Genomic DNA, 26,841 nt, shown 5'->3' on the forward strand with positions numbered 1-26,841 from the left:
TCTCTTTAGCTTGGAGAAGAGGAGACTGAGGGGTGACTTCATTAATGTGTATAAATATGTAACGGGTGAGTGTCAGGAGGACGGAGCCAGGCTCTTCTCAGTGACATCTAATGATAGGACAAGGGTCAATGGGTGCAAGTTGGAACATAGAAGGTTCCACTTAAATGTGAAAAGAAACTTTTTCATGGTGAGGGTGACAGAACACTGGAACAGGCTGCCCAGGGGGGTTGTGGAGTCTCCTTCTCTGGAGACATTCAAAACCCACCTGGACACATTCTTGTGTGACCTGATCTAGGTGTTCCTGTTCCGGCAGGGGGATTGGACTAGATTATCTTCCAAGGTCCTTTCCAATCTCTAACATTCTGTGATTCTGTGATTCTGTGGATGGTGAGACCCATTTATCTCATGTAAATTGCCCTCTGACTTGTTCATAAAAACTAGCTTTTTATCTTCAAAATAACAGATTACTAAAGGCAACTACTTGCCACTGTCTATATTCAGAAAATAAGAGTATCCAATATGTAATCAAACAGAATGTCTTTGGATGAAGCATTACCTGAGCATCCTAAATCATACTACATAGATGTGGGACTGTGGATGCAGAGCACTGGTCAGGATGACCCATTTCTCTGTTCATTTTTTGGTACCTGAGAGGCAGAAACATTTAAATTCATACGAACTGAAGGGTTTTTTTTTAGGGGGAAAATCTTCACAAATATCAAGAATCCCCAAATCCCAACAACAAAACCTCAAAGTTAACACTGGATTTTCCAACCTCACAAAATCTAAATGGAAAAAAAAAAGTAATAATAAAAAGTAATAATAAAATATTATCTGTGAAGCTAGTTAGTGATGGAGTTTATGTAAGTACATTAATGAGATGAATTTCAGTTCTTATCCTATCCAATGCCTGGTCCTCATTTTCCCGGCCTGAAATCTGTGACAGAAAAGTACTATTTTCTGAGGAGTGCTTGTATGGTAGTTGTTAAAATAGCAGATCCCTTGCTCTTGTGTTTATGCTAATAACATTTAGTGGGGTTAGCAATCACATTGATTTCCCATATGTAATAAGAGATGTATAATGCTACATTTCTAGTTAGAGTTTATTGAGCAGGCAGGATATTAGAAGTCAGAAGTGATTAATTCAGGGTATAACAATCACCTCTGTTTTGTTTCTTTTTAGTCTTGTTTTTGTTTCCCACTTTTCAACTGCCCATCTCTTTTCCCAAACACTTCAACACATGCCATTATCAGTGCTCATACTTCTGATGATATTTTTTTTTCTTTCATTTTGCTCTGAAAGTTTCGACCTTTCCATTAAAGGACATGCTATTTACTCCTGTCTCAGACTTGACACATGCTATAGAAGTCAGGCTGACCGTAGTAGTTCAGTATTAGCTTTAAATAGACCATCAGTCTGTCCATCCAAATGGACAAGATTTCCAGTTCACACCAACAGTGAATATCTTCAAATTATAATGTAATTAAAAATATATATGCACTGGGCGATGAGACTCTGGAGAACAGCGGCGCAGAGAGGGATCTGGGTGATTTGGGTGATGGCAAGTTGCATATGAGCCAGCAGTGTGACCTGGCAGCCAGGAGGGCCAACTGTATCCTGGGGTGCATCAAGCACAGCATTGCTAGTAGGTCGAGGGAAGTGATTGTCCCACTCTACTCTGCACTGGTGTGACCTCACCTCAAGTACTCTTTGCAGTTCTGGGCACCACAGTACAAAAAATGTGAAAGTATTGGAAAATGTCCAGAGAAGGGCTACAAAGATGGTGAAGGGCCTAGGGTGGAAGATGTATGAGGAGTGGCTGAGGTCACTAGGCCTGTTCAGCCTGGAAAAGAGGAGGCTGAGGGGAGACCTCATCGTGGTCTACAGCTTCCTCACAAGGGGGAGAGGAGGGGCAGGCGCCGATCTTGTCTTTTTAGTGACCAGTGATAGGACCCGAGGGAATGGTGTCAAGCTGCGACAGGGGAGGTTCAGGTTGGATATCAGGAAGAGGTTCTTCACCGAGAGGGTTGTTGCACACTGGAAGGGGCTCCCCAGGGACGTAGCCACGGCACCAAGCCTGTCAGAGTTTAAGAGTTTGGACTATGCTCTCAGTCATATGGTCTGAATTTTCGGGTAGACCTGTGTGGAACCAGGAGTTGGACTTGATGATCCTTATGGGTCCCTTCCAACTTGGGATATTCTATGATTCTGTGGTGAATATTTTACAGGATCAGATATTGTGTTTTATTTTTTTTACACTAGAGATAAGGAGGGGTTTATTCTCATTTTCTTTGTATTTATTTTAAGGTCAACAGCAGCAAGGGAAGCCTATTATTTGTGTAAGTGCATTTCAAATTGCTATTAACAGAAAAGCAGATTTTTAGCTATTCTAACTTGAGTAGAAGTATCTTCTAATGTCCTCTCTGCTCAATAAACTTCTACTAGAAATGTAATAGTCTATTCTTATTATTACTTATGGGAAATCAATGCAAGTGCTAGCCCCATTATATCCTATTGCCATAGCCACAGGAGTAAGGGATCTACCATCACAGCAGTTGCTATATCAGCACTCATTAGAATTACTGATTTGTCACAGAACAGGAATAGGAACAAACACCTGGAGTGTGACTTGATAATGATAGAACTCTATTCCAATAATGATCTAATGAACCTGTTGCCTTAATATAAGTCTTTTTCAAACTAGATAGCTTAAGAAGAAACTACTCTCTGTCAGTGTTGAGTACATAAATATACATATTTACATTTTTCAAGTGTGTTTTTTTCAAGTTTTTATATATATACATTTTATACACTTTACCACTTCAAAATGATAATGAAGCAAAAGAACACCCAAAGTCTCTCTCTCTATATATATTTTTTCCCCTGTAAATAAGGGCAAATGTGACCCATGGCAATTATTTTTATCATGTTCACAAGAGGAAAAGATAAAAGTAAAGGCACAATTGAACTGTAGATACATTAATAGAAAAAAAAGTACCAAAAGCACAAAAGATCTCAACATTATAGAAAGTGTGAGATGCAATAGAAATCAAGTCCTGGTCCTCTCATGGGGCAGCATTTTAAACAGACTAGGGTGGTATAGTAATGGCAATTATACACAAATGAGTTAGACATCTCAGTTTCTGCTTTCCTTCAACTACTCCTGAAATATCTTCCTTCCTTGGACCAACTGACATATTGTTTACCTCTAGTTGGCAGCTATGTTTGAATTCCCAAAGGATGTTGTTCAAATCTCATACCTAATACCATTTGCTTCTCTGTCCGCATCTATGAACAATTTTTTTTTTCTTTAGAACTGTACAGATCCTTCTTTCTTTCCATGCTGCCTTACAGCAAGATTTTTCCTCTCATGTATTTTTATTTCTTATGCTTTTATTTCACTAGGAGACTCCATCAGCTGTTGTCAAATACTACTGTAATCTATTCTTATTCTCATATTATGAGGTTCCTCCCACTCCTTTCAGACAACTGAATTTCTTTACGGCAGCCAGTACCTGAGAAAGGATTATCTCAAACTGCTTCTCTGAGAAGAATGAATTTTCTTCTCAGTTGACTTGAGAGATCAAGAAATGCACCTTCTATTTCTAAGGATGCAGTGATGCAGTTATAAATTCTGTAAAGGTGGTGTGGTAGATTAATGAAGATTATAAAGACGAGAGGAAAGAAATGTTAAAAAAAAAAAAAAAAGTGCAGCATTTAATTATACACTGCAAAAGACATCCTGGTCAGGTGTGGCTTATGAAATGTTATGAAGAAAAACAAACAAACAAACAAACCAACAACAACAACAAAAACAGTGACTTTTTATCAAATGGCTTGTCAACCCAGGAACATTCTGAGCTATTTTTCTTTAGAACATCATCAAAGAGTTGGATTTTTCAGCTAAATCTCTGGATTATATTTGTGTCATCTTCTGTTATCTTCCACTATTTTTCCTTGTGATTCTTTGCATTCAATGTACTGGTCTTTCCTTAACACTATCGAGCTCTCCAAGGAGAGACATTATTATGTTGTTGTATTGTTTTTTTTCTACCCAGAGATTATCTTTAAAACCATATACTTCCCTAAGGCATCCCAATTTGTAGAATCTTTTTTTTTTTTTTTTTTTTTTTTCCCTTTGCATTTACTCTATCCAGGTAGAATCTTGTATATATTATGAAGGAAATTGTATTTGTAGTCTATGAAATAATGTTTGTTTTTAATTAATTTTATTTTTAAAATTTTCTTTTTAAGGGACAAATAAAATAGCTAACTCCCTATCTTGAATGAATTCTTGTGACAATAAGTACCATAATTTGGCCAACAGCAAAATCTAGTACCTCAGATGAGATGTGAGAGCTCCATCAAGATGACTCCTCATCTGATAATTACCAGAATGAAAGCTCTATTTTTAGGTTTGTTTAACCCAGAATTACAAGCAGTCTGAAGAAATTATGCACCCAATATTGCTATGACTAAGACGAGACCCTCCCACTAAAAATTAGAAAATGAATAATAAAACAAGATCATTAGCACGAGCAACCATGTTTGTTTGGGATGATGTTAAACTACGAACTATTAAGAAGGATGTTCTTCCCTTGAAAAATCTACTCAGTCTGTCAGGAAATACAAAGTGCCACAGCTGAAGGACCACCTTTGTGATGAAGCAGACAGAAGACACTGACATTGAATGCTTGCTGGATTGAGAGTCAGTGTACTCTGTAAAAACTTTACTTGCTGTTTTGGAGGTTTTGTTTTGTTTTGTTTTTTATCTTGTTTTGGTATATGACCTAGAACTACTCATGAGCAAATTGTGACAATGTCAATAAAAGCAAAATGTTAAAATTAATACATAACTACTGATACATGGAGAAGTAAAAAAATAAAAATAAAAAAACATGATGCAAATAAAGCAATTATTTCATTTCAGAAGTTCAGCAGTGTGGGTTTTTGGTTGGTTGGTTGGTTGGTTGGATTGGGTTGGGTTTTGTTCGGTTCAGTTCAGTTCAGTTCGTTTGAGTTCGGTTTGGTTCCGTTTGGTTTGGTTTGGTTTGGTAGGGGAGTGAGTCCTGGTCTCTTCCTCACATCAGAGTTTCCAGCTGTTTTTGTGACATTCAACTTCAATAACTGAACTGATTCTGTAGTCCTGATGAAACCAAAGTACTCTCTGATGTAAAAAGTGTTTCAGTACAGGAATCACTATGGCCTTTAGGAGAAAGGATTTAAAGGATTTGGGACTTAGTGTTCTGAACCATGCTACTTCCAATTCCTCAGCTCTTTGCAATGTCCTTAGGAGCTCAGAAATCATGTGTGTGAGAGTATTTCTGATGTAGCTCTTCCTGAATTCATAAGCCCAAAGAATTCTTCCATTCTTGGAGTAAACCTTCAAGGATCTTAAAAGGACTGATGATAACTGTCTCTTCCCTTGGAAAAAAAAAAAAATATATATATATATATGTAAATATATATATAGTCAGAAATAAATCATAAAATCATATTTTTCCACACTCCTAATAAATCTAAAGGGCTTCATTGTAGCATATGTCAGCATCAATCATACTAATTAAACTTCTATAACAATAATTATAAGTGAATCAATAAATGCATAAGAAAAAAATAGATGAATTCAATCAATGAGCTTTTTCTAACAAGACAAAGGATAGAAACTCAGAAGATTAATTCTGATGCATTCTTATGTTAAATTGATATGTACTGATATGAAGAACCAGGTAGAGACCTTTAGAGCTTTTTCCTGTAAAACTAACCTGCATTGATAAGACATTGATATAAATGAGATATTATAAGAAAACTGATACATTTAAGTCACTGAAGAAGTCTTCCTGAGTATCTGTTTCTATCACTTGGAAAAAATGTAACAGATCTTACTGATGACAAGAATAGTAACTTTCTTGAATTTTTAGTTTCTAAAACCATTATAATAATTCTGCCGTGCCCTGTTTGCCCACTCTGCTCTCTGTGCTCCTGATCGCTTGTGCTCCCCAGGGACTGCCTCTGTACAATAGAGAGGGTTGCTCCTGACTCCACCCCAGCCTCATCAGCCAGGCGAGGCCTGCTGAGTCCTGGTGGTTCTGGTGGATGAAAAGGTCAACACGAGCCAGCAGTGTTTGCATGCAGCCCAGAAGGTCAACTGCATCCTGGGGTGCAGCAACAGAGAAGTGGCCAGCAGGTCAAAGGAGGTGATTGTCCCCCTCTGCTCTGCCCTTGAGAGGCCCTACCTGGAGTTCTGCATCCAGGTCTGGGGCCCCTAGCACAGGAAAGATGTGGACCTGTTAGAGCAGGTCCAAAGGAAGACCACAAAGATGAACTGGAGTGCTGGAGCACTTCTCCTATGAAGAAAGGCTGAGAGCTGGGGATGTTCAGTCTGAAGAAGAGAAGGCTCCAGGGAGACCTCATTGCAGCTTTTCAATATTTAAAGGGGTCTTATAAAAAGATGGAGAGCAGCTTTTTACATAGGCAGACAGTGACAGGACGAAAGTGAGTGATTTTAAACTAAAAGTAGGAAGATTTAGATTACATATTAGGAGGAAATTCTTTTCTCAGAGGTGGTGAGGCACTGGAACAGGTTGCTTAGAGGATGTTTGAGGCCCTGGGCAACCTGATGAGTTGGTGGGAGATGTCCCTGCCCAGCACAAGGGGTTTGGAACCAGATGATCTTTAAGGTCCTTTCCAGTCCAAGCCATGCTATGATTCTATGAAATGTCGGCAGACCATGATGGGAAACCATCCCACATTGGTCTTGTCTCTTCCTATCTGCTCCAGTTCCATGAGGTGGGCAAATCATATTGTTCTCCCATGCCTTAGCTTTCCTTAAATGTAATCTGAAAATAATAGTGCAGTTCTTTTTTACGTAACGCTATATGTTCTGATGAAAAGTGATGCTAAGAGAAACATCCGCTTCATGTAGAGGACCACATTAGGACTCTCCGGGATTTAAAAAGGGATTAAGAATAGTAAGGAGCTAAAGCGTTTACATGCCCAGTCTCCAGGAGTAGAATCTTATCACTAGAGGCATTCTTGATTTGATTTATGTTAGATAGTTACTGAAATTTTGTCTGTAAACCTCAGCAATCCCTAAGTATATTGGCCTTCTAGAATAGCATAATATAACAGCTTCTAAATTCCCCTTCAGTTAAGGGAAAGACATCTCTGAAATGAAGCTTAGTACATAATAGGCAGTACTAAAACAGCTCACAATTACTGTAATTTAACATTTAACTTATGTTCAGATTATAGAAAAAAAAAAAGAAAAAAAAGATGTAGCTACTCATGCTGTGTACCTTTGTGCAGCTTTCATTAAAAAATGTATAAACAACCTTTTTCTGCGAGACACAGAAACACTTTCCCAAATGTCACACTAAACTCATTACTCGGAGAATGACAAAGCTCTATAATGTGATTGCTCTTTCTTCATAACAAAGGTAAAAATTACCAGCTCCTCAGAGCCTAAAATGAGTTGTGATTGGAGTTAGATGAACTGATGTTAATGAATATTCACCTGCCTTGTCTATGTGTGTGAAAAGGCATGTTAAAAAGTATAAATTTTATCTTCGTTGATACCTTCTATTCATCCAATAAAATCTTGTCTTCCTTTACGTATGTAGAGATTCAAATGAAGTTAATGACAGGCATACATAAAGAAAGTCATAGCACACCATGTGTGACATCCTTTGTCTTCTGAACATAAAAAATATTGCTACTGCTCAGTCAAATTGAACTGAGTGTGCAGCTATAGTAAGAGAAGGGCAGAAGGGCTCCACTTTTTTTTCTTTTTTTTTTTTTTCCTCTCTCTCCTTTGGGCCTGTGGCATGGATACACATACTTCAGTATTGAAAGGAATCTGTAAAAGTGGTCCCAGGCTGGACCACTTGTTTAGATACAATGGCATTTCTCCAGCTGGAGCAATATAGTAATATTGTATTTAGAATAGAGTCCAGATGGCCATTTCTGTTTGCTACCCATATAGCTGAAGGCTATTCATATTTGTAGGTCCTAGATAAAATATATAGGTTGCATAGTAACAAATACATTTGGAGAAATTGGAGGACCACTAATACAAAATTTGTGTTGATACTTGATCTAGAAAACTGGTATGTTGATGTGTGGTGTAACAGTCCAGAAGAAAATACAGTAATAATTAGTTTTGCTCTGAAAAGCCTCATCTATACTGGTAGCTTTGGGAGACTACCTGATGAGCATATTAATAAAGGGATGGCACGTGTGCTTCCAGAAATAGTGCAGTTTCTTGACCATCGGCCAACACAGAGATTTTTTTTCCCACTTTGTTCTTTAGGATTACGCTACCACAAGTCTTTCAAGTGTTTAGTCTAGTAACTTCACCATTCTGCTTAAATTTCTGCAAAGATTACTAATCTCTAGAGGATTATTTACTAGGAAATAATATACAAATTGCTCATTGATTGGTTATGGTAAGAAAAAAATAACATTAACTGTGTATTTTTTAATGATTTCTTTAATTTATACTTCATTTCTACTATGTTCACTTTTATCCAGTCCTCTCTTTGATACACAGAAGTGCTGAGAGTAAAATGAGAGTGCTTTTTGTTCGTTTGTTTTCAGAGAAGGTATTTAATAAGTATTAAACATGTAGGTCAGGGCCAGAGTACTATGATTCATCCTGATTTCAGGTGTGATCCCAAACTTATTTGATTTTTGCCTTGACATAAGTTTAGAATAACACAGTTTTTAAGAATGTAACATAAAATACTACAGAATATAAACTGGAGAAAAAAAAAAAAAACTTTCCTGAATAATTGAGAAGATGAGGTTGTATTGATTGTTGATAATTTTATAGCTTTTCAGACAAAACACAGAGATTTTGGAAGTCTTTGGTTGGATTTTACGTGTATTTCATGTAATGCTAATCTGCTCCAAAATTTCACAGTATGGGATTGTGTAATTCAAAGCAAGAAAGTTCCAATCTGACAATTAAAAAAATTTACATGAGTATAAAACTGACTAAGGGTGTCTGATATTAGAATAGTCTATCATTTGAAGGTGTTGTGACTCCTTTTACTTATGACATAGTTTTTAGCAAGCTGAAAATAATAAACATGAAGCAGAAGCAGATGAAAATGCAGGCTGAGACACACACCAAAAAAAAAAATTAAAAAAAGAAAGTATCCCAGTATTCAATGTAATTAGGTCTTCTATTTTCTAACTTTAGAAATGGAAACCTTAGAAACTCGTAATAAAATAAGAATGATGTTTTCCATGACGTAAGGAGCAATCTGCGCCTTTTAATAAGCACTTTCTTAATGAGTTTAGAAGTAGTAAAATATGTAACTTGCATTAGGAATACAGCAGAATTATGTTTACCTCCGGTGTATTTCTCTTCCAGTGTAACTATGAAAATAAAAGTAGAAAATAAGGGAAAATTGTTATGCTTTATGCATCTTTTTCAGAAACAAAAGTCATATTGTATTTATTCTTGAGACAAATATTTTTAAAATTATTATACAGATTCAACAAATGTTATATGTTAAAAATCCATGTTGTTTCTATTCTACGTGAAAAGAAGAGATGCATAAATTGTAATATAGAGAGGTTCCTAGGCAGGGTAAACTATTATTTTTCCATTAAAATCTATCTATCTATACACCTGTTTCATCAAGAACATTGTTTAACATTGTTTCTTCAAGAACAGCTGAAATATCATATTCAAAACCACATTTGTAGAAATGACCATTCTTTTTGGTTGTTTGATTTTTTCATAAAAGTGAAAAAACATCTTTTTCTCTTGGGTCCGCCCTGCAATCCAGATATAAGACAAGATGTTCTGACAGAGCCATGATGATAAGGATTTCACACTTTTTTTTTCTTAACACAACTGGAAAAAAAAAAAAAACCTTTTCAATTCTTTCGAAGAGGGAAGAGTTCTAAACACGTACATTTTTGAAAAGAAAAAGTCCAATTTTGTTTTTTGCTGGCAGTAACCTACCTCAGCCAGTGTCCAGATCCTGAGCCATTATATATCAGCATAACATTTTCTGTTGTGTGAGGATTGACCCTAAATATTTCAGCTTTCCAATTTTATTTTTAATAACATATAAGACTTTCCACAATGTTTAACATGTTAGGGTTTGAATTTTCTAAATGTTTAAGAGCAGATAAGTGTCCATGTGCCATACAAATACAGCTGGATAATATTTTCACTTATAAACATGATTGATTTCTATTTATTTATTTTTTTTTCAGAGAGCTCTTCCTTTCTTATAGTCATTTTGTTCAGTGTAAGATTTGTGCCCATTGATTTTCAGATGGCTTTTGCCTTGCTGCTTCTGTAATCCTGTTGATCCTGACAGTTGCACAAAAATGAACTACTTTATTACGTTGCACTAAAACAAAGTACAAAAGCTATCCTTCATCCTGGTAAGAGAAGAACTGGGTCCTAAAATTGACTCCTTTTCCGTAAAATCACCCATACAGAGGTAGGTCAGCCATGCCATCTGCAATTTTGTGATTTTTTTCATTCACCTCAAAGTATGAAAATCTGAAGATATGTTTAATCTTGAAATTTGACACATTTTTCTCACTCACTTGGATGCCTCACAGAATGTAAATATTTGACCTGATCTTGCTCAGTTGCTCTATTGTTCCATATGTAGTATATAACAATCAGAGTATTCTGTGAGATGCAACGTGCTCTGACTTTTCTTAAAGGAATCAGTCTGAGGGCTAAAATATTCCTCTAGAGAAGTGTCATGATACAATTTTGGCAGCTCATTTATTCTCTGTCTACTCATCTGTCCTATAGTCTCTACAAATGTATTCATAGATTATATTTTATACTGAACTCGCTTGAAAATAATTCAGAATAGAGCACTCTGTTTTCATTCTTAAAAGCTAAAACAGGCTTACTCGTTTATTCAGGAATACCAGCAGTTGCACAGACTGTTTTTTACCAGCTGAGACTCTTATCCATGGTCTTGTCACTTAATTTGTTACAGAATAATAAAATATTAATTAATTATGTTTTAATTTGCACCCTTCTCAGATATGGTTTCATTTGAATAACAACCTACCATCATAAATTTAATCTCATATAACCATGTTGGAAAGAATGAAAACTTTTCTGGGGAAAGAGAAATATTGATATTTGCAATTTAGGATGAAGAAAATGCATGTACAAGACTGGTCTTTGATCATTCTCTACAGTGTGTTGCTGAGAGGCATTATTTTTTTTTCAGCTACTATTTCCCATTTGACCATCTTTCAAGTCCTATTATATTAGCTTTCAGGGGGCTTGCTTGTTTACTTAAGGGTCATATACTGTATGGACCCCCGAATGAATTCTGTGTAATAGAAGATGAGAATCCCCCTGGACTTCATTTAAAATTTGCTGCTCAAGAGGCTGGAAACTTGCTATGTCTTTGCTCTTTCCTTAAATATTCGCAAAACCTCAAATCACAGTAGATCACTTGGGAGTTGAAAGGATACGTCTGTTGCCTACAAACCTTGGAGAGAGGAGGGAAATTGAGGTCTTGACCTATAAGTCCAAGTCTGTATGGAAAACACTATTCTCCAAATGTCATCTATATTAGAATCTCTCCTGCTTATTTCAGTTTGTTGGTGAATTATATGTTCAGTAAGTGTTGTCTTTGAAGCCTTTCCAAGAATTACTGAACCTCAGTGTTAACCTTTTGCCAGCCTGAAAACTGACCATTTATTTCTGCTCTTTGTTTTCCACTTTTCTTAGCTAGTTTCTAATCAGAACTTTACCTTTCACCTCAGGTCTACTTAGTTTCCATTATAGCCTTCTGTGAAGGACTTTGCTGAAGTTTTTGGGTTTGGTTATGTCTGTTTGTTTGTTTTTGAAAGTCCGGACAAACTATACCAACCATTTCCCTTCATCCACTCCCTTGCAGACATTCAAAGAATTTTAGCAAATCACTGAAGTGTGATATGCACTGCTGAGTTTCCACTCCATCCTCATTTAGCACAGCCAAATGATCAGTATTTTTTCATGGGTGGAAACTGGGGAAATATGTTACAGGAGAGAAGAGAGTTTAGGGGGAAAAAAAGTGAAGGAGGAACCAAACTGAATTTGTCAAATGACGTTTCCTCCAGGTAAAGTATAAGCTTGTGCTTTGGACTGGATACACCATTTTCTCTGAGAGAAAGGAGTTTGGATGTTTCTTCAAATACATACAAAACTAAAAGTTTCTTCCGCTTGATCATATATCAAGTATAGTGGAGTAATAAGACACTAACAGAAAACACCTCTCATTATGACAGAGGTATGTGTTGGTGGGCAAGAAATACAAGTTACTTTAGCTAAAAGCACTGATCTTAAAAAAAGATGTTAAAGTTTTCCAGTAGAGAATAAAAATAATTGAAATTATTTATTGATGTTTATCAAACCACCATTACAACAGGAGGAAAAAAAATCTTAGATATCTCCTCATGTGTTATCAATCTGTCCATCCCTCCACCCTCTCCCCCCTCCCCAAACAAAAGAAAACCAAACAAAACAAGGGGTCCTAAAATCACTGAATCATACAATAATTCAGGTTGGAAAAGACCTCTTAGATCTTCTAGTCCAATCTCTAACCTAGAACTGACAAGTCCACCACTAAACCATGCTACTAAGTTCTACATCTACATGGTTCTTGAAAATCTCCAGGGATAGTGACTCAACTACTTTCCTGGGCAGTCTATTCCAATGCTGCACAATGCTTTCAGTGAAAAAAATTCTCCTAAGATGCAACCTAAACCACCCTTGGCACAACTTGAAGTCATTTCCCCTTATCTTATCACTTTGTGATTGGGAGAAGAGATCGATCCAGACCTCACTACAACCTCCTTTAAGCTAACTGTAAAGAACAATAAGGTCTCCCCTGAGCCTTCTTTTCTCCAAGCAAACAGCCCCAGCTCCCTCAGTCACTCCTCATAAGACTTGTTCTCAAGACTCTTCACCAACTTACTGAGGGTGCACTCGATCCTTTTGTCCAGATCATTGATAAAGATACTGAAGAGAGGTGGCCTCAGTTCCCAGTATACAATGAAGCGTACACTCATAGGAGAATGCTGTGGCGAAAAAAAAAGCATCAAAAGCCTTACTGAAGTCTAGGTAGACCACTTCCACAGACTTTCCCTTGTCCACTGAGCACATCACCTTGTCATAGAAGGAAATCAGGTTGGTCAGTCTGCCTTCATAAACCCATTCTGACTGAGCCTGATCACCTGGTTACCTTGTAGGTGTCGTGTGATGGCTCTCAAGGTAATCTGCTCCATGAGCTTCCCCAGCACCAAGGTCAGACTGACAGGTCTGTAGTTTTCTGGATCTTCATTCTGGCCCTTCTTTTAGATGGGTGTCACATTTGCTAGCCACCAGTTGCTAGCCACCTCCCCTAATAGCCAGGACTGCTGATAAATGACAGAAAGCAGTTTGACAAGCATTTCTGCCAGCTTACTCAGTACCCTAGGACAGATCCCATCTGGCCCCCTAGACTTGCATATATCTGAGTGGAGTAGCAGGTCACTACCATTTTCTCATGGATTATGAGGGCTTCATTCCACTCCCTGTCCCTATTTACCAGCTCAGGCAGCTGAGTACCCAGAGAACAACTGGTCTTGCTGCTAAAGACTGAGGCAAAGAAGGCATTAAGTACTTCAGCCTTTTCCTCATCTCAGAAGCTCTACATCTACATGGTTCTTGAAGGACCATGGGTTGGTGACAAAAAGAAATAACCAAGAATGTTGACAAAAGGAAAATATTTTCCTTTTATCTAATCAGGTGAGGTATACATTCCTCACATGCTTCCTAGGAACAAGAATAGAAATCTAGTTCAGAATGCCAGACTCAGCAAGGAGACCACACAGCTACAACTAACAGCTCTGTAAGTATATTGGGAGTGTATATAGGAATGAAGAATACAGAAGTTCTAGGAGCAATAAGAGATCTTTATTGCTTGTCACAAACTAATCAGTAATGGTGAAGCACTTTATAAAAAATACTCAAATGCTGTGGGGAATTTCAAGATTTAGATAAAAATATCTGATATCTCTTCCCCCCCCACCCCCGAGTTTGCTCAGATAACTTTACTTGAGGCAAGTTTCTGCCTAGGCTCTGTCTCTGCTCAGCTTTGTGTGGAGTTTTTGCTGAGGTATTGTTCAGTTCTTCATCCCTAATGAGGATGCGGTCTGAATACATCATTTCCTATAACAAAATCAAGATATGACATGTGCCTAGCAAGGTGCACACAAAATGTTGTCTGGACCTGGACCAAAAGGAGCAATGAACATCTTTTTTTCTGAAACATGCTATGATATGTCTGTCTTCAGCAGCCAGTGTGACAAGGGTGTGCATACACTTGAATATAGAGGCCTTGTATGAGTCATGCACTAGCACAACGGAGCAACATTTATTTCTCAGAAATACAGGAAAGGTGCCATTTGCCTGAGCTATTTTTACAGTCTTCAGACTGAGAAAGATTTTTCTTGATGCCCTTTTTTTTTTTTTTTCCCCAAAGGCATTCAATCCAATCTCCCTGCCTCCCATTTTATAATTGACATGCATCTTCTCAGGAAAACTGGAAAACGTCATAAAATAGTACTATTTTTATAGTCTCTATTCAGTTCTCTTAAAATTAATAATTACGTTGTACTGCAATTTCTATACCTGCCAAACTGTAAACCTTTCAAAAAAGCTGTGAAAACACCAGGGTGAGCATATTGCTTGCCCTGTAACTCTGTCACTTGCAGATTAACAGTTTGTCAAGCAGCAGTATGAATAACACAGCTGTAAGAGTAAACACTGAGGTTTTCCAGCAGCAATGTGCTTCTTGGAATCTCTATGTGCAATCCACAGGCTTCTGTGAACATCTTTAACAAAGTGCTTGTTTTTTAGCTTGTTGACAGGGATATCAGAAGTTTTTTATTCAGTCTAGTATATTCATTGCTCCAGTTAACCCATTCTCACATACATGCCTTTTCCTGAACCTCCCAGTCAATCACAAAGAAAGGGTAGGAAGCACCAAGACATCTCTCTCTCCAGTGCTGCCTGTCACTATATGGGAGCAGTCAAAACATTTTTCACTTCTTCCTTCTGGTCTTCCAGAAGACTGAGAGCATTTCACAAAAAAACTGTTGGGATAAGCTTATGGAAGTGCGCTAGATTATTTGCATGGGACTGTTAGTGAAATAGCATCTTGATAAAATAAAGGAAACAAGGGCTCTGAATATGCATAAACATCGTCTTTTAGAGGCAATCAGAGAAGGTTACCATTAGGTAACATTACTGATATTTGCTGTAGAGTCATAAGCTGTGTGCAAGGATTTCAGCATGCTGATGCATCCACCACACTGTTACTCTTATGAAGCAGGGGGAAGTCATCAATGCTGTCTGGTCTGGAAAGGATACCAATATTCTCATATGGGTGCTCAGGCTATGTATCCAGGTACCTCCCATTGGCCAGGGAATGCTCCCCATCCTACTCTCACCCTGGTCCTTCTGCCTGCAAAAGTTCTTTGAACAAGGTCAGAACAAAGACTTTAATCTCCTAGTTTCTCCAGCTGCAGTGATCTCCCACAGGACTGACTGACAGGTAATCCCTGACAACACCATCACATGGTTTGTCACTTTCAGCAGTTTCTCATGCCCTATATAGGGGTTTCCCACATCCTACCCTGTTAATGAAGCTGTAGGCCAGGACCTGGTGAGCAGCTTAACCATTTGTCTCCATCTCTAAACGTTTCATGATGAACCCACAGAAAGTCCAGGTATCCCTGGAAAATAAAATCTCTCTATACACCTGATAGTTACCCCCTTATAGGTATGCCCAGACACATGAGATGTGGGATGATTTGAAAGGTATTTGCCTTCACATTTGGTGAGTACTTACAGGGCTATTTTCATTTGCATATATCAGCTTAGACTTTCAGACTCTTCATGAACAGTGTGGCCCAGGTTTGAGGAATTAATTTAATATATCAGCTCCAAGTGGGTGCAAACTGTATCTCTACTTTTGCTCTGACTGTGTACATAGCACGTCACAGATCAGTACTATCTTGTACTTCTGTTGAGAAACTATTTCAACACAATTTATAGAACTGCTTAAAATTTTTTCTCTTCTTAAAGACCAACAGTAACCACATACTGGTTCCTCCTTTATGATAAACTTGTTATCAACCTATTCAGAGTCAAAAAAAAAAAAAGACAAAAAAAAAAACTGGAGATACAGCTGAATTAAGTTAATACAGAGGAGGATCTCCATTAAGAGTCATTCAATCTATATGTTCTTGACCCAACGCATAAATCTGTTTCTGTTACCAGGAATACCTCATTGTCTGTTTGGGTCAGAGAACAGATAATTTCTTCTTCCAGCTATCCACTACTTTTAAGATAACTTCAGCTGGGTTGTTTTTATATGAAACTATTAATTAACTTGGTAACCACTCTTTTGGGTTAGCTTGTTCAGGCATTATTAGGCAGGTGCAAAGAAACTCTGCAAGCAAGACATGCACTAATTCAAGGAACAAAACAATTGCTTCTTGCCTGGCAGAAATGAGAAATAACTGGGGCTTAGGGAGCTCAAAGACTAGGCATGTGCATGCTCACTGCCCAAGATAAGGCCCCAGACTCTTTCCTGGGGAGACGGGTACTAGGCAGGAGGGGATAGTTTGTACTCTGCACCTCCCAGGCAACTCTTCAGTGCTGCTGAGATGCTGTTTTTCACAAGGAACATCAAAAAGGACAGTGCTGAGAAGTTCAGCTGAGAACAAGATAAGTCCTAGCCTAAAGCTAAGCTCCCTGATTTTTTTTCTTTCAGCGTTTTATATATTTTCACATTGGTAATTTTCTTCTGAATACTTGAGCTACTAGTATTCCCCATGGTTCCCCTTGGTTGTCTGATTTCTCTCTTCAATTTCACCTCTCATTTTTCTGCAGACTTTTCATAGCTCTTGTTCACAATTCAGCAGTTTTCTCAGAGGCTTGAGACAAAGTTAAGTATTACACTCTACCAAACTGGGACTTTGTGTCCTTGTCTTTGCATCCCTCCTGCAGGGAGGTAGGGTTTGGCAGGGGTTACCAAGTGAAAGAGTCACAGCTTTCATTTCAGCAAGAGGTGTAGTATGAAACACCACAGGGAAGGGTGGACAGGAGCCACACTATTGGAGAAGTCAAAGTCAGACCTTTCGCAGTAAAAATAGCCTCTGGGGAAAATAATAATAATAATAATAATCCTCAGAAGCTCCTAAAGCAGAACACAGAGACTACTACATCTCTTGATAAATTTTGAAAGGTGTGTTCTGAGCCTGGCCTTAAACAGGCAGATCCCTAGCACTCACTGGGCCCTCCCAAGTTAGGGACAGATGCAACAAGATCCCAGACACCCTATATCAAAGGCAGCTGAACGTGTTCATTAGAAGCTGATAGACCTTCCTCAGGCCCACCCCCTTGTGGGTCTGCTTATCTAGTCCTTAACAGGCAGCAGCCAACACTCTCAGGTTTCTTAGGAGATTCCCATGAGTTTCCCAATGATCCTGGTGTTTGTCCCCAGAAACTCTCAATTCCAAACCTAGAGACTGGTGTGCAAACTGCGGTGTCTCTTAACTGCCTGCGTCAGCCATGTTCTTTTTCTAAACATCTCATAATAATCATAATACCAGCATCAAATTCTAATGTCCAATTCAAAATTTCTCCACACAGCCACCAGTAGATCCTGCAATAAGACTAATACCCTTTATGCAACAATTCCTCTTAGTTAGTGTCGCATTCTAGAGAGACTGTTTATATGCTTATATTAGATCACTGTAGTAAGTTATGCACCGGAAAAAAAAAAAAATGTAATCATCCGCTTTTTTTTTTTTTTCCCCTGGAATAACTGACTGAGATGCGCTGTGTCCTTTGAGTTCCACACTCTGTTCCCCTTCTTCTGACTTGCCTATACTGAATAGCTAATAGATATGTACAACTTACAGTGATGGGTGTCCCAGGGCTTGTCCTTCACAGAAAGCAACTTAGGATGCACTGAACTGCTGCTGAAGTCAGAAACACAGCTGTAGGTTCACCACCTGTTAATACAGAGATGACTACAGGCAGATGAGTTGGTATCCCCACCTTCAAAATTCCCTGGGGCAAGGGTAGAGAGGGTTGATAGCATATGTAGTCCTTTAGGAGAAAATTGAGACACAAAGAGCTATTGGAATGACTCTCAGGTACAAGAAAATTGCAGCTTCAATTTCCCAATTGGAAGCACAGGTCTGTGTGTGAATCAAGGAAAGAGAATTAAGAATAAATGTAACATATTCAATTGGGGAAAACCCTTAAGCAATTTATCGATCATAAGCAATTAGGAAGGCAATTACTCTGCAGTAATTTTGTCAGTTTAATCTGATAACCAACTGAAGGCATTGGAAGATCATTTACCTTAGTAGGTAAATATTACTTCCCTTTTTGATCAAATCCCTTCTTTTGTATCAGGTGGTACTTTAGTCTCTGTGATAAGGTTCCTTAAGATGTGCTAACTCCTACTTTCTTCTCATTGTAGTAGGATTATTCAGCTTTATTTAGAAGGGGACCAGAGTGACTTCACTCTGGTATGATGCAGTTTCCACAAAATGTCCTTACGGTTGTAGATCTTCTGCAAGTTTCCTCACTTGCCAGTAAAGAAATGTCAAGAAAAACGTTGCCATTTCCTACCTTTATAGTTTGTTTGAAGAGCATACAGGAAGAGTCTAAGACAGATGTGCACCTATGTGGACTAGTGAAATTGTGGCATTAAATCATAGAAGTTGGACATAGAAGCTGCTTATTTTTCAATCAGAAATTCCAAGACATCATTGCACTTACCTCACTTTGTACTACTGGGAGGGAAAAAGGGATTGTTAGCGCTTTGAAATTCCACATGAATTCATTTCAGTTTTGTTTTTATGGCCCTCTGAAAAATAATTCAAAGAGAGCAGGGAGAGAAGGTTTTACTTTTATGGTTCTTCTATATATCTAAACTGACACGAATGGTAAGTGGCATACCTATGATTAGAATGAAGACTATGGGGGACTGGGTCATCATAAAGTATTTATAACGGCAAGTTGTATATTTTCCCTGTCAAAGAATGGATAGGGAAGCAGTAAAGCTATATTAAGTTAAAAATATGAAACATCTGTTGGTGTTGAGAATCCTTGATGCTGTGTTACATTCAATAACCAAAAGGAAGGACAAAAGTGTTTGAGCAAAAAAGGGGCATTGTACTAGTTGACATTTTTCTAAATATGACGTACATGTGTGTGTACATACATGTGTATAGGTATTTGTTTATGGGAAGGAGATACTTGTGATTTCTCGATTACCTTTCTCAATTTCACTCATTAACATATCTTTCTGAAACTGAAGGTGGCATAGGCACGTTGATAAGTTAAAAACAGAATAAGGCATGGATCTGGGAAAATATGGAGAACTATAAATGACCTTGAAAAACTTTTAAAATGATTACATTCTCAGGGAAAATATGATGTTAGTTATTTGCTAAATCTGTAACAAGGTCCTTAAAAACTGTATGTCAATCGATCGTTCTGCATTGTCCAGAATAATTTAGGAACTATGAATATAAATATTCTAATTATCTGACTAAAAATAATCCAATTATCTCAGGGGGTTCCCATGTATATATATATTTTAAAGGTATTTTGATAATCAGTTAAGATACTATCATGTTGGTCACTCCTACACACATGATTTTGTTACTTTGAAATTGCTAAGAAAACATTAAGCAGGTGTGAAAAACTCAGAGCAGAAGTGTTGCATGATGGTATGTTTGTAGCAATATTTTAAAGGACTGATTTAAAATATCTTGAGATGCATATTGAATATTCAGATTCCTTCAGAAATATGTAAATCAGGAAGCACAAAGCAGAATCAAGTATGATATACTGTAGCCTATAATGCAAATATACTACCAGATGCTATTCTATTTGCATGATTGTTGTCACTTCTAGTAGGCTAACAATGCCAGTTTTGATTAGAAACTGTTATCTAACACATTTCAGGGAAAATATAGATGGTGAAAAGTATTTCTAACCTTTGAACATTGTTTGACAGATTCAGCAATAAGTGATACAAATTCTTCCTAAGGGGATTAGCAAAGGGTCTGGCATTGACAATAACATTACACTGTGATATACTCTGTTTTTAATTACTGTTATTTTATTATACTACTAGGGGTGAGATATTCTGCTCAGCTGGAAATTGTGTATGCTTTGGACTAATTATGTATTTTTCATTAATAGCAGTAAATCCTTTAATAAAAGCATACTGCAGATGAAAGGAATTGTATCTTGAACTTGTTGGGGATTTCTGCTCAGATTCCAAAAATGTATTATTCATGTCTTCTGACTTACTTTTCTAGGAATATATATATATATATATTTCTCCTTCAAATGGATATATATATATATATGTCCATTATTATATATATCTCCATATTTTCTCTATTTGAAGGAGAAACTTTTGCGGCCAAGCAGAGGATATGCTGAAGGAAAACAGCTAGGTTTTACTCTCAATGTTGTCATTGATGTACTGAACATTACATCCTCCTGTGCTTTTTGCCTCCTAGATCTATTCATTCTCTTGTCTGTCTACACTGCCAGCATTTTTGGGCAGAAAATGTTTCTGTATCTCTTCATACTGTTTAATTGACGCAAGTTCTTGCTACTGATTTTTGAGATGACGATCTCCAAAACTGAAAATTTGTTTATAGTTATAAAGAATGTTCAGAATCCTGTTTCATAAAGTTCCCTTGAGTATCCCTTTGACAAAATTCTAGACCTCTTTTTCATGAGTGCTTTACCCCCCCTCCCAATTTATTTATTGATTGATTGATCAATTGATATTTTGATATATATATGTCAGAGCAATGTTACTAGATCTCATTTACTCCCTCTCATATTCCCAACAGGGTGCCTGCTTTTTTCTTCAGATATTCAGACCTATATTCCTCCATCAGTCAGGATTCCAGACCTCTCCTTTTTCTATCAGTTGTCATAGAAAACGTTCAGATAAGATTCATGCTTTGTCAGGCATCCATATATTTTCTGGATCCCCCTGCTGTTTCAGCTACTGTGTTCTGTAAAAGCCCCCTGACTCGTTCTTAGATTTTTTTCTGAACAACGTCATTGACAACCAGGATTTCACTGAGTTTTACACAAACTCACTTCATACACTTTATTATTTATAAGCATAACTGACTGAGTTTCTGCTAATGAATAAATATTACTGGAAGACGTTTTGAAGAAACTGAAATTTTACTTCTTACTGCTGCAGTTACAGGGTTTTAAGCATTTAGTAACCGCATAAGTAATGATCTTTCTAGTTCAACATTCACAGCTGCAGAACCTGAGCAAGTGCTTATGAAAGGTTCTGGTGAAATCATCAAAAATTTCCCATGGTCTTCAAGAGTCTTTGGATGGAGCCTTAAGAAGGAAATCATGTTTACAAAGGGTCACAAAATCATAAGATTATTTTTTACTTAGTTGTGAAACTCCAAATGTTTGGTCTCATTACTTGTTTAGCTGGCGTTTAGTCACCCATCCTAATATTAATAATATTAACTAAAATAAGTTTTGAATACATTGAGGTTAAACTAGATGAATCAATACTAATATGGTTTGAATTTGCATATTGTGCTCACTTCATTTATTCAATATGGAAATGAAATCCTAATGGCATTTGCCATTTAAAATGGCCTTCCAGACTAACACTATTAAAGCAAATACAGAATTATGATTTAAATTTTTTTCTTGTTTATTACTTTTTAGTGTTTTAATGAGACTTAATTGTATTATTATTAACACAGAAAGCATTCATTGTAAGTTATAATAAAAATTTTCAAGTGTTTGCATGAAAAAAAGATATTTCTATACTTTTACTGCTAATTCATGTTTTTTAATGACATATATTTCTTTTAAAAAATAACACATTGAAAGAAAGGAGCTCAGGGATATTCTGGAAAAAAAAAAAGAAATATATACATATCTTCTTAAATGAAGCCTTTTATAGCACAAGCTTATAATGTTTTTGTTTGTTTGTTTTTAAATACTTTTGTTCATGTTTTTTAATGACATATATTTCTTTTAAAAAATAACACATTGAAAGAAAGGAGCTCAGGGATATTCTGGAAAAAAAAAAGAAATATATACATATCTTCTTAAATGAAGCCTTTTATAGCACAAGCTTATAATGTTTTTGTTTGTTTGTTTTTAAATACTTTTGTTCCATTAAATATAGAGAAGTAGAAAGGTTTTTGACAGATAGGGTATAGGATCTATAATAACCTTTCATAATTTCTTTTACTTCTTAATAAGCTGAATTTAATTACATTAATGGAATATTGGCATAAATACATTTACTCTAAACATCAAATATCAGAATAAATAGCCAACAGGAGTATGACTGCTATGTGGTGAACCAGCTATTAATGCTATCATATCTCAATTTTTACTATATGTACAGTTAATTGTATGTACAGATGCTTTCTTGAAATGAAGCCTTGGTTTCTGTACTCAGCAGAATGTCCTCAAGACAGAGATAGGACTGTGTGCAACAGCCTCAACCTTGTTTCTTTTTTTTTTCCTCAGTCACAGTTCTAACTTTGAGTGTTCTGCATTCTTCATCTTGGGTCATTTAGCCATGTATTCTGATTCTGTATTAGCAATGTGCAGTTTGCCAAATGTTGGCAGTTTTGTTACATTTTCTGAAATGTTTGCTCTTTTTTGACATTTGTAGTTTCTGACCAGCTCTGTAAGCTCCCAACTTATATCTTCCTCAAGTGTGACATTAATACATGGATGCCTCTGAATTACATAAAACTAGATTTGTTCTCCCTCCAAACCATAAACTGAAACTATGGGAAGCGGCTCTGTGTGCATCTGTCTATGTATGCATCTATCCGTGTTGAATAATATGCTGCAGGTTTCATTTATAAAGTACTCTAGTATGACTGGTACAAGGTAAGCAAATAAGATAAAAGATGACAACAAAGGAAAGAGGTTGCCCTGTTGGTGGTAGTGATTTGAGAATTACCCTGACTGCTAAGGTGGTTGCCTGAGCACCTAATGCTTCTCAGAAATTTTCTTACAGAGCTTCCTTTCCCTTCTAGGGATTCCCTAGATGCCTTCCTTGAGATCACATGACCTATCCTCCTCTGCATAGTATTGAATCTCCTGGGATAAAAAATGTGTTCATTCCTACTAGAATGACAGACAAAAACTTATATAAGAAATATATATATATATCTTACTTGCCCAAAAGATATACTCAGTGAATGTATACATACATAGACAGAAACAAATAACACACAACCTGAAGCTCATTTTTAAGCTCATATGAAGAACTGCATTAGAACAAAAAGCTTGGGACTCCATTTGTTATAGCATATATTAGTGAAACAATCGTTTCAGAAAAAATCTGTCGTGGACAAGTTGAAATAGACAAAGAGAGTCTTGGGAAAAAAAAAAAAAGAGTTTTGGAGGACGTCCAATAACATGTTCTTGTAGGACTGGAAAAAAATAATCTTATATTTGTACCAAAGTGTCAGGTGATGGTATCTTTGATTAAAAGAATATATATAACATATATAAATAATATTATATAATTATTACAATCACATATATATTAATATCACATATATAGTCATAATATTATATAATTATATAAATATGTATTATATATATAAATATATCTGTATAACATGTAGCATAATTAAATAATTAAATGCGGTTCATAATCTTTGTGCTGCAGATAAATAATATTGGAACTATCTATTGTGGGTAGTGCTGGATCAGTAGACCAGTGAAAAAGATCAAGATCAAAACAATGCTTTTTAATTTTTTTCTAAAATAGTTTCTTTATTTAAAAAAAAAAAAAGTGTATCTGCAGAAGGCCTGAGTAAGAGTAGAGGAAATAACCACTTCTAGAGTGTGCAGATCAGCTATCTCAAAAGATATTTTGAAATGTTTCATAACAATGTGCCCAAGACCCAAGAAAAGTTATTTTAAAACGTCATGATGCCACATAGATTCAAAGGCTTCAACTTCTATTTACTAAATGAGTGATAAATTACTTTACTTTATCTGTTGGCAAATTTGTAACTAGCATAAACCTATTTTTTTCTCTCTCTGACATAAAACAATTGTGAAATCAATTGAATATCTTGGAGAGGGGAGGGGAGGGGAGGAGAGGAGAGGAGAGGAGAGGAGAGGAGAGGAGAGGAGAGGAGAAAGGGGCAAGGCAAGGAAAGGAAAGGAACAGCAAAGGATAAATGATTAAATTAAAATGCAAAGTGTAAAACAAAATTCAACTGACAGTTTTAGGGAAAAAAAAAGATTTTTGATTCATGCTGAACTATGTAAAATTACAGTCTTCAGATTTGTGCAAATACCCTAAGGTTGGAATTGAAAGGGCAAGAAAAGCTATTAAAAATATCTTTAACTTAGTAAAATTACTCCTTTTTATTTACTTGAAAAAGTTGTTCATCAGACTGGCATTTTTGGAAATGTATTTTATGCTTTTGGTGAACAGGTTCAAAGAATGAACTGTGTGAAAAACACATCTTCATCTATGAATTACCCATGTAGTGTCAATTGCCCATGGAGACTAGTTAATGTATTAGTTTTGAGAGGATATTGAAAGGCTTTCCATTGTCTGAATTTTTACGTCTGATTTTTACATGATGCTAATGTTGCCCATTGTTTAACAGTCAAATTCAAGTGTTCAAGTGTTTTCTATCCTATGTGTTATTGCAAAGGCTACATGTGTGATCCTACACTTATACATCACTAATACGACCCTGTTCTGCATGGAAAAAGCTTTGCTCAGTGTGTTGTGATAATTTAGGAAAAAAAAAAAATATTTCCTTTTGCTCTCTGACCCTCCAAAGACAGCTGTGGTATCTACAGGGATAATAGTGTTTTTAGTGGGTTAACTATACATGAGTCTTGAGAGATAAGGAGTAAAAATGAACACTATATATGCAAAATGAGGGAGTCAGTTTAATGCAGGTAACTTTCTCATTTTTTTATATATAACTTGCTCTTTTTTAATTACTTTTCCCCTGGTATCTTCTGGGAGCAGGAGCCATGACCATTCTATTAAGGCTCCTCATAACTCTTGTGCATGTTTGAAGAAATAATAGTGGTGTGCACACCATTTTATTTAAGCCTTCACTCTGTACATACGCTTTCCAAGGGGTGTGTGTGTGTGTGTCTGTCTGTCAGTATTGGTAATACACAAAGTAAAAACTGTATAGAAACTCAAATGCCATGTACTGATGAGGTACAGCAAGGTCTGCCATGACAAACCTCTATGCCTTCTGCTGACAGATAGAAGCCAATTAACACTATGGAGCCATCAGCTTTTGCAGTGTATTTGAAAAGGGCAGTGAGAAATGTAAACTGCAAAGAAAAGGAGATTGTCGCACAAGATAAAAGAAATATTTTTTTTAGATGCTTCTTTCTCTGGGTAAGTTTGAGATATGAGTTTCAGCTGTAAACCTGTCAATATCCTATGGGTTCCTGCAGTCAGTTATTCAGACAAACTTCCTTTTGCTTTGCATAGAAGTTAATCTTCTTATAGTCTTTCTATAAAATTGGATATTGTTTCAAAGAAAAGCATTTAAAACCTTTATAGAAGCTGCCATCCCTGAAAATAAGATTGCCCTCACCTCTGTATGTGGCATCTCCAGTCAAGTGTGAAGCCATATCCTTAGTTTAAATGATTTTAATAGGTTGTTATCTCTGATAAATAGCAGAGGCTGGAAGAAAATTTATTTCCAATTGGAAATATTAATTTGTTGATGCATTCATATACATGATCTGACTCCCAAAAGCTTTTATTACAGCATTTAATTTGCATAAATTACATACTTAAGTTAAAAATATGTTTGGGTTTGCATTCATTTGTGACAGAAGCAATCTATTTTAATTTTTGCAGCTTACTGTTTGTTGTGTGCTATGTTTCTTTGAAGATGGATTGACCTGGCAAAGGGACAGATCCCCTTTTTGCCCTGCCAGGCATCTTTGGACAAGTGGAAGATGTTGGAGGAAGGAGGAGAGCTTGCTCTTCCCTGATCTTCCCAAAATGTCCAGGACTGCCTCAGCTGTCATGGAAAAGTTAAGCAGAGTGAAAGCATGTAGCAGACACATAGGAGGTTGGAAAAGAAAGACTTTTCTCATGCTAGAAAGAACAAGGTTAAATTTAACACAACTCAGAAAGCCCCAGGAAGATTGCTGGGATGGGGATGTGCCTGGGAATAAGAATGTCCCTACAGAGCTGCATCGAACAAACAGGAGACTTATTCATAAACCTTTTTTTAACTCTCTTTTCATTAGCACCTCTGGGTTTTCTCTACTTAAGAATGTTTTGATTCTGATTTTTGTTCTTCCACAACCTGACTATTGAAATTCCAGACTCTTCTGTGCCTTGGGGGGAATTAACCTTCAAGAAAGCTGCAGACAGACAGATACTACTTCAAGGACTGTCACACTTGAGGGGTCCTCTCACACTCCTGTATCAGCTAAATAGTATGGTTGTGTGGAGAGGGTAAGAAAAGACCAAATAAATAAATAAATAAATAAATAAATAAAATAAAGAATCCTACAATAATTTCTCTTTCTGGTGATAATTCTTAAATTGTTTAACACCAGTTAGTCATTGTCCAAGGAGGATTCTTGTTATGGACAGACACAAACCACAGAATCAACTCAGTAACTCAGCAATGTTACTTCATTTGGCCAAGATTCATACAAGGTGTAAGAAAAAAAAATCTCAATAATTTTTTTCAGACAGGATCTTCTGTGAAGTTAT

General features: G+C 36.6%; 1 protein-coding gene across 4 annotated transcripts in view; it reads left to right on the forward strand.

Moving 5' to 3' along the window:
* The window catches only part of LOC310903471 (uncharacterized protein), a 92,042-nt gene that overhangs the window by 21,266 nt on the left and 43,935 nt on the right, over nucleotides 1-26,841 (forward strand). For 2 of the 4 annotated variants that reach the window (XM_083846782.1, XM_083846783.1), the window contains exon 1: nucleotides 24,229-25,497. The exons of the other annotated variants lie outside the window; for them this stretch is intronic. In XM_083846782.1, the coding sequence (XP_083702908.1) occupies nucleotides 25,378-25,497 (120 nt within the window). In that variant the 5' untranslated portion in view covers nucleotides 24,229-25,377. Of the gene's footprint in view, nucleotides 1-24,228; nucleotides 25,498-26,841 lie in introns of those variants that run through there. 4 annotated transcript variants of the gene reach the window in all.

This window comes from Anser anser (assembly GCF_964211835.1).
Source record: "Anser anser genome assembly, chromosome: 8".
NCBI lineage: Eukaryota > Metazoa > Chordata > Aves > Anseriformes > Anatidae > Anser > Anser anser.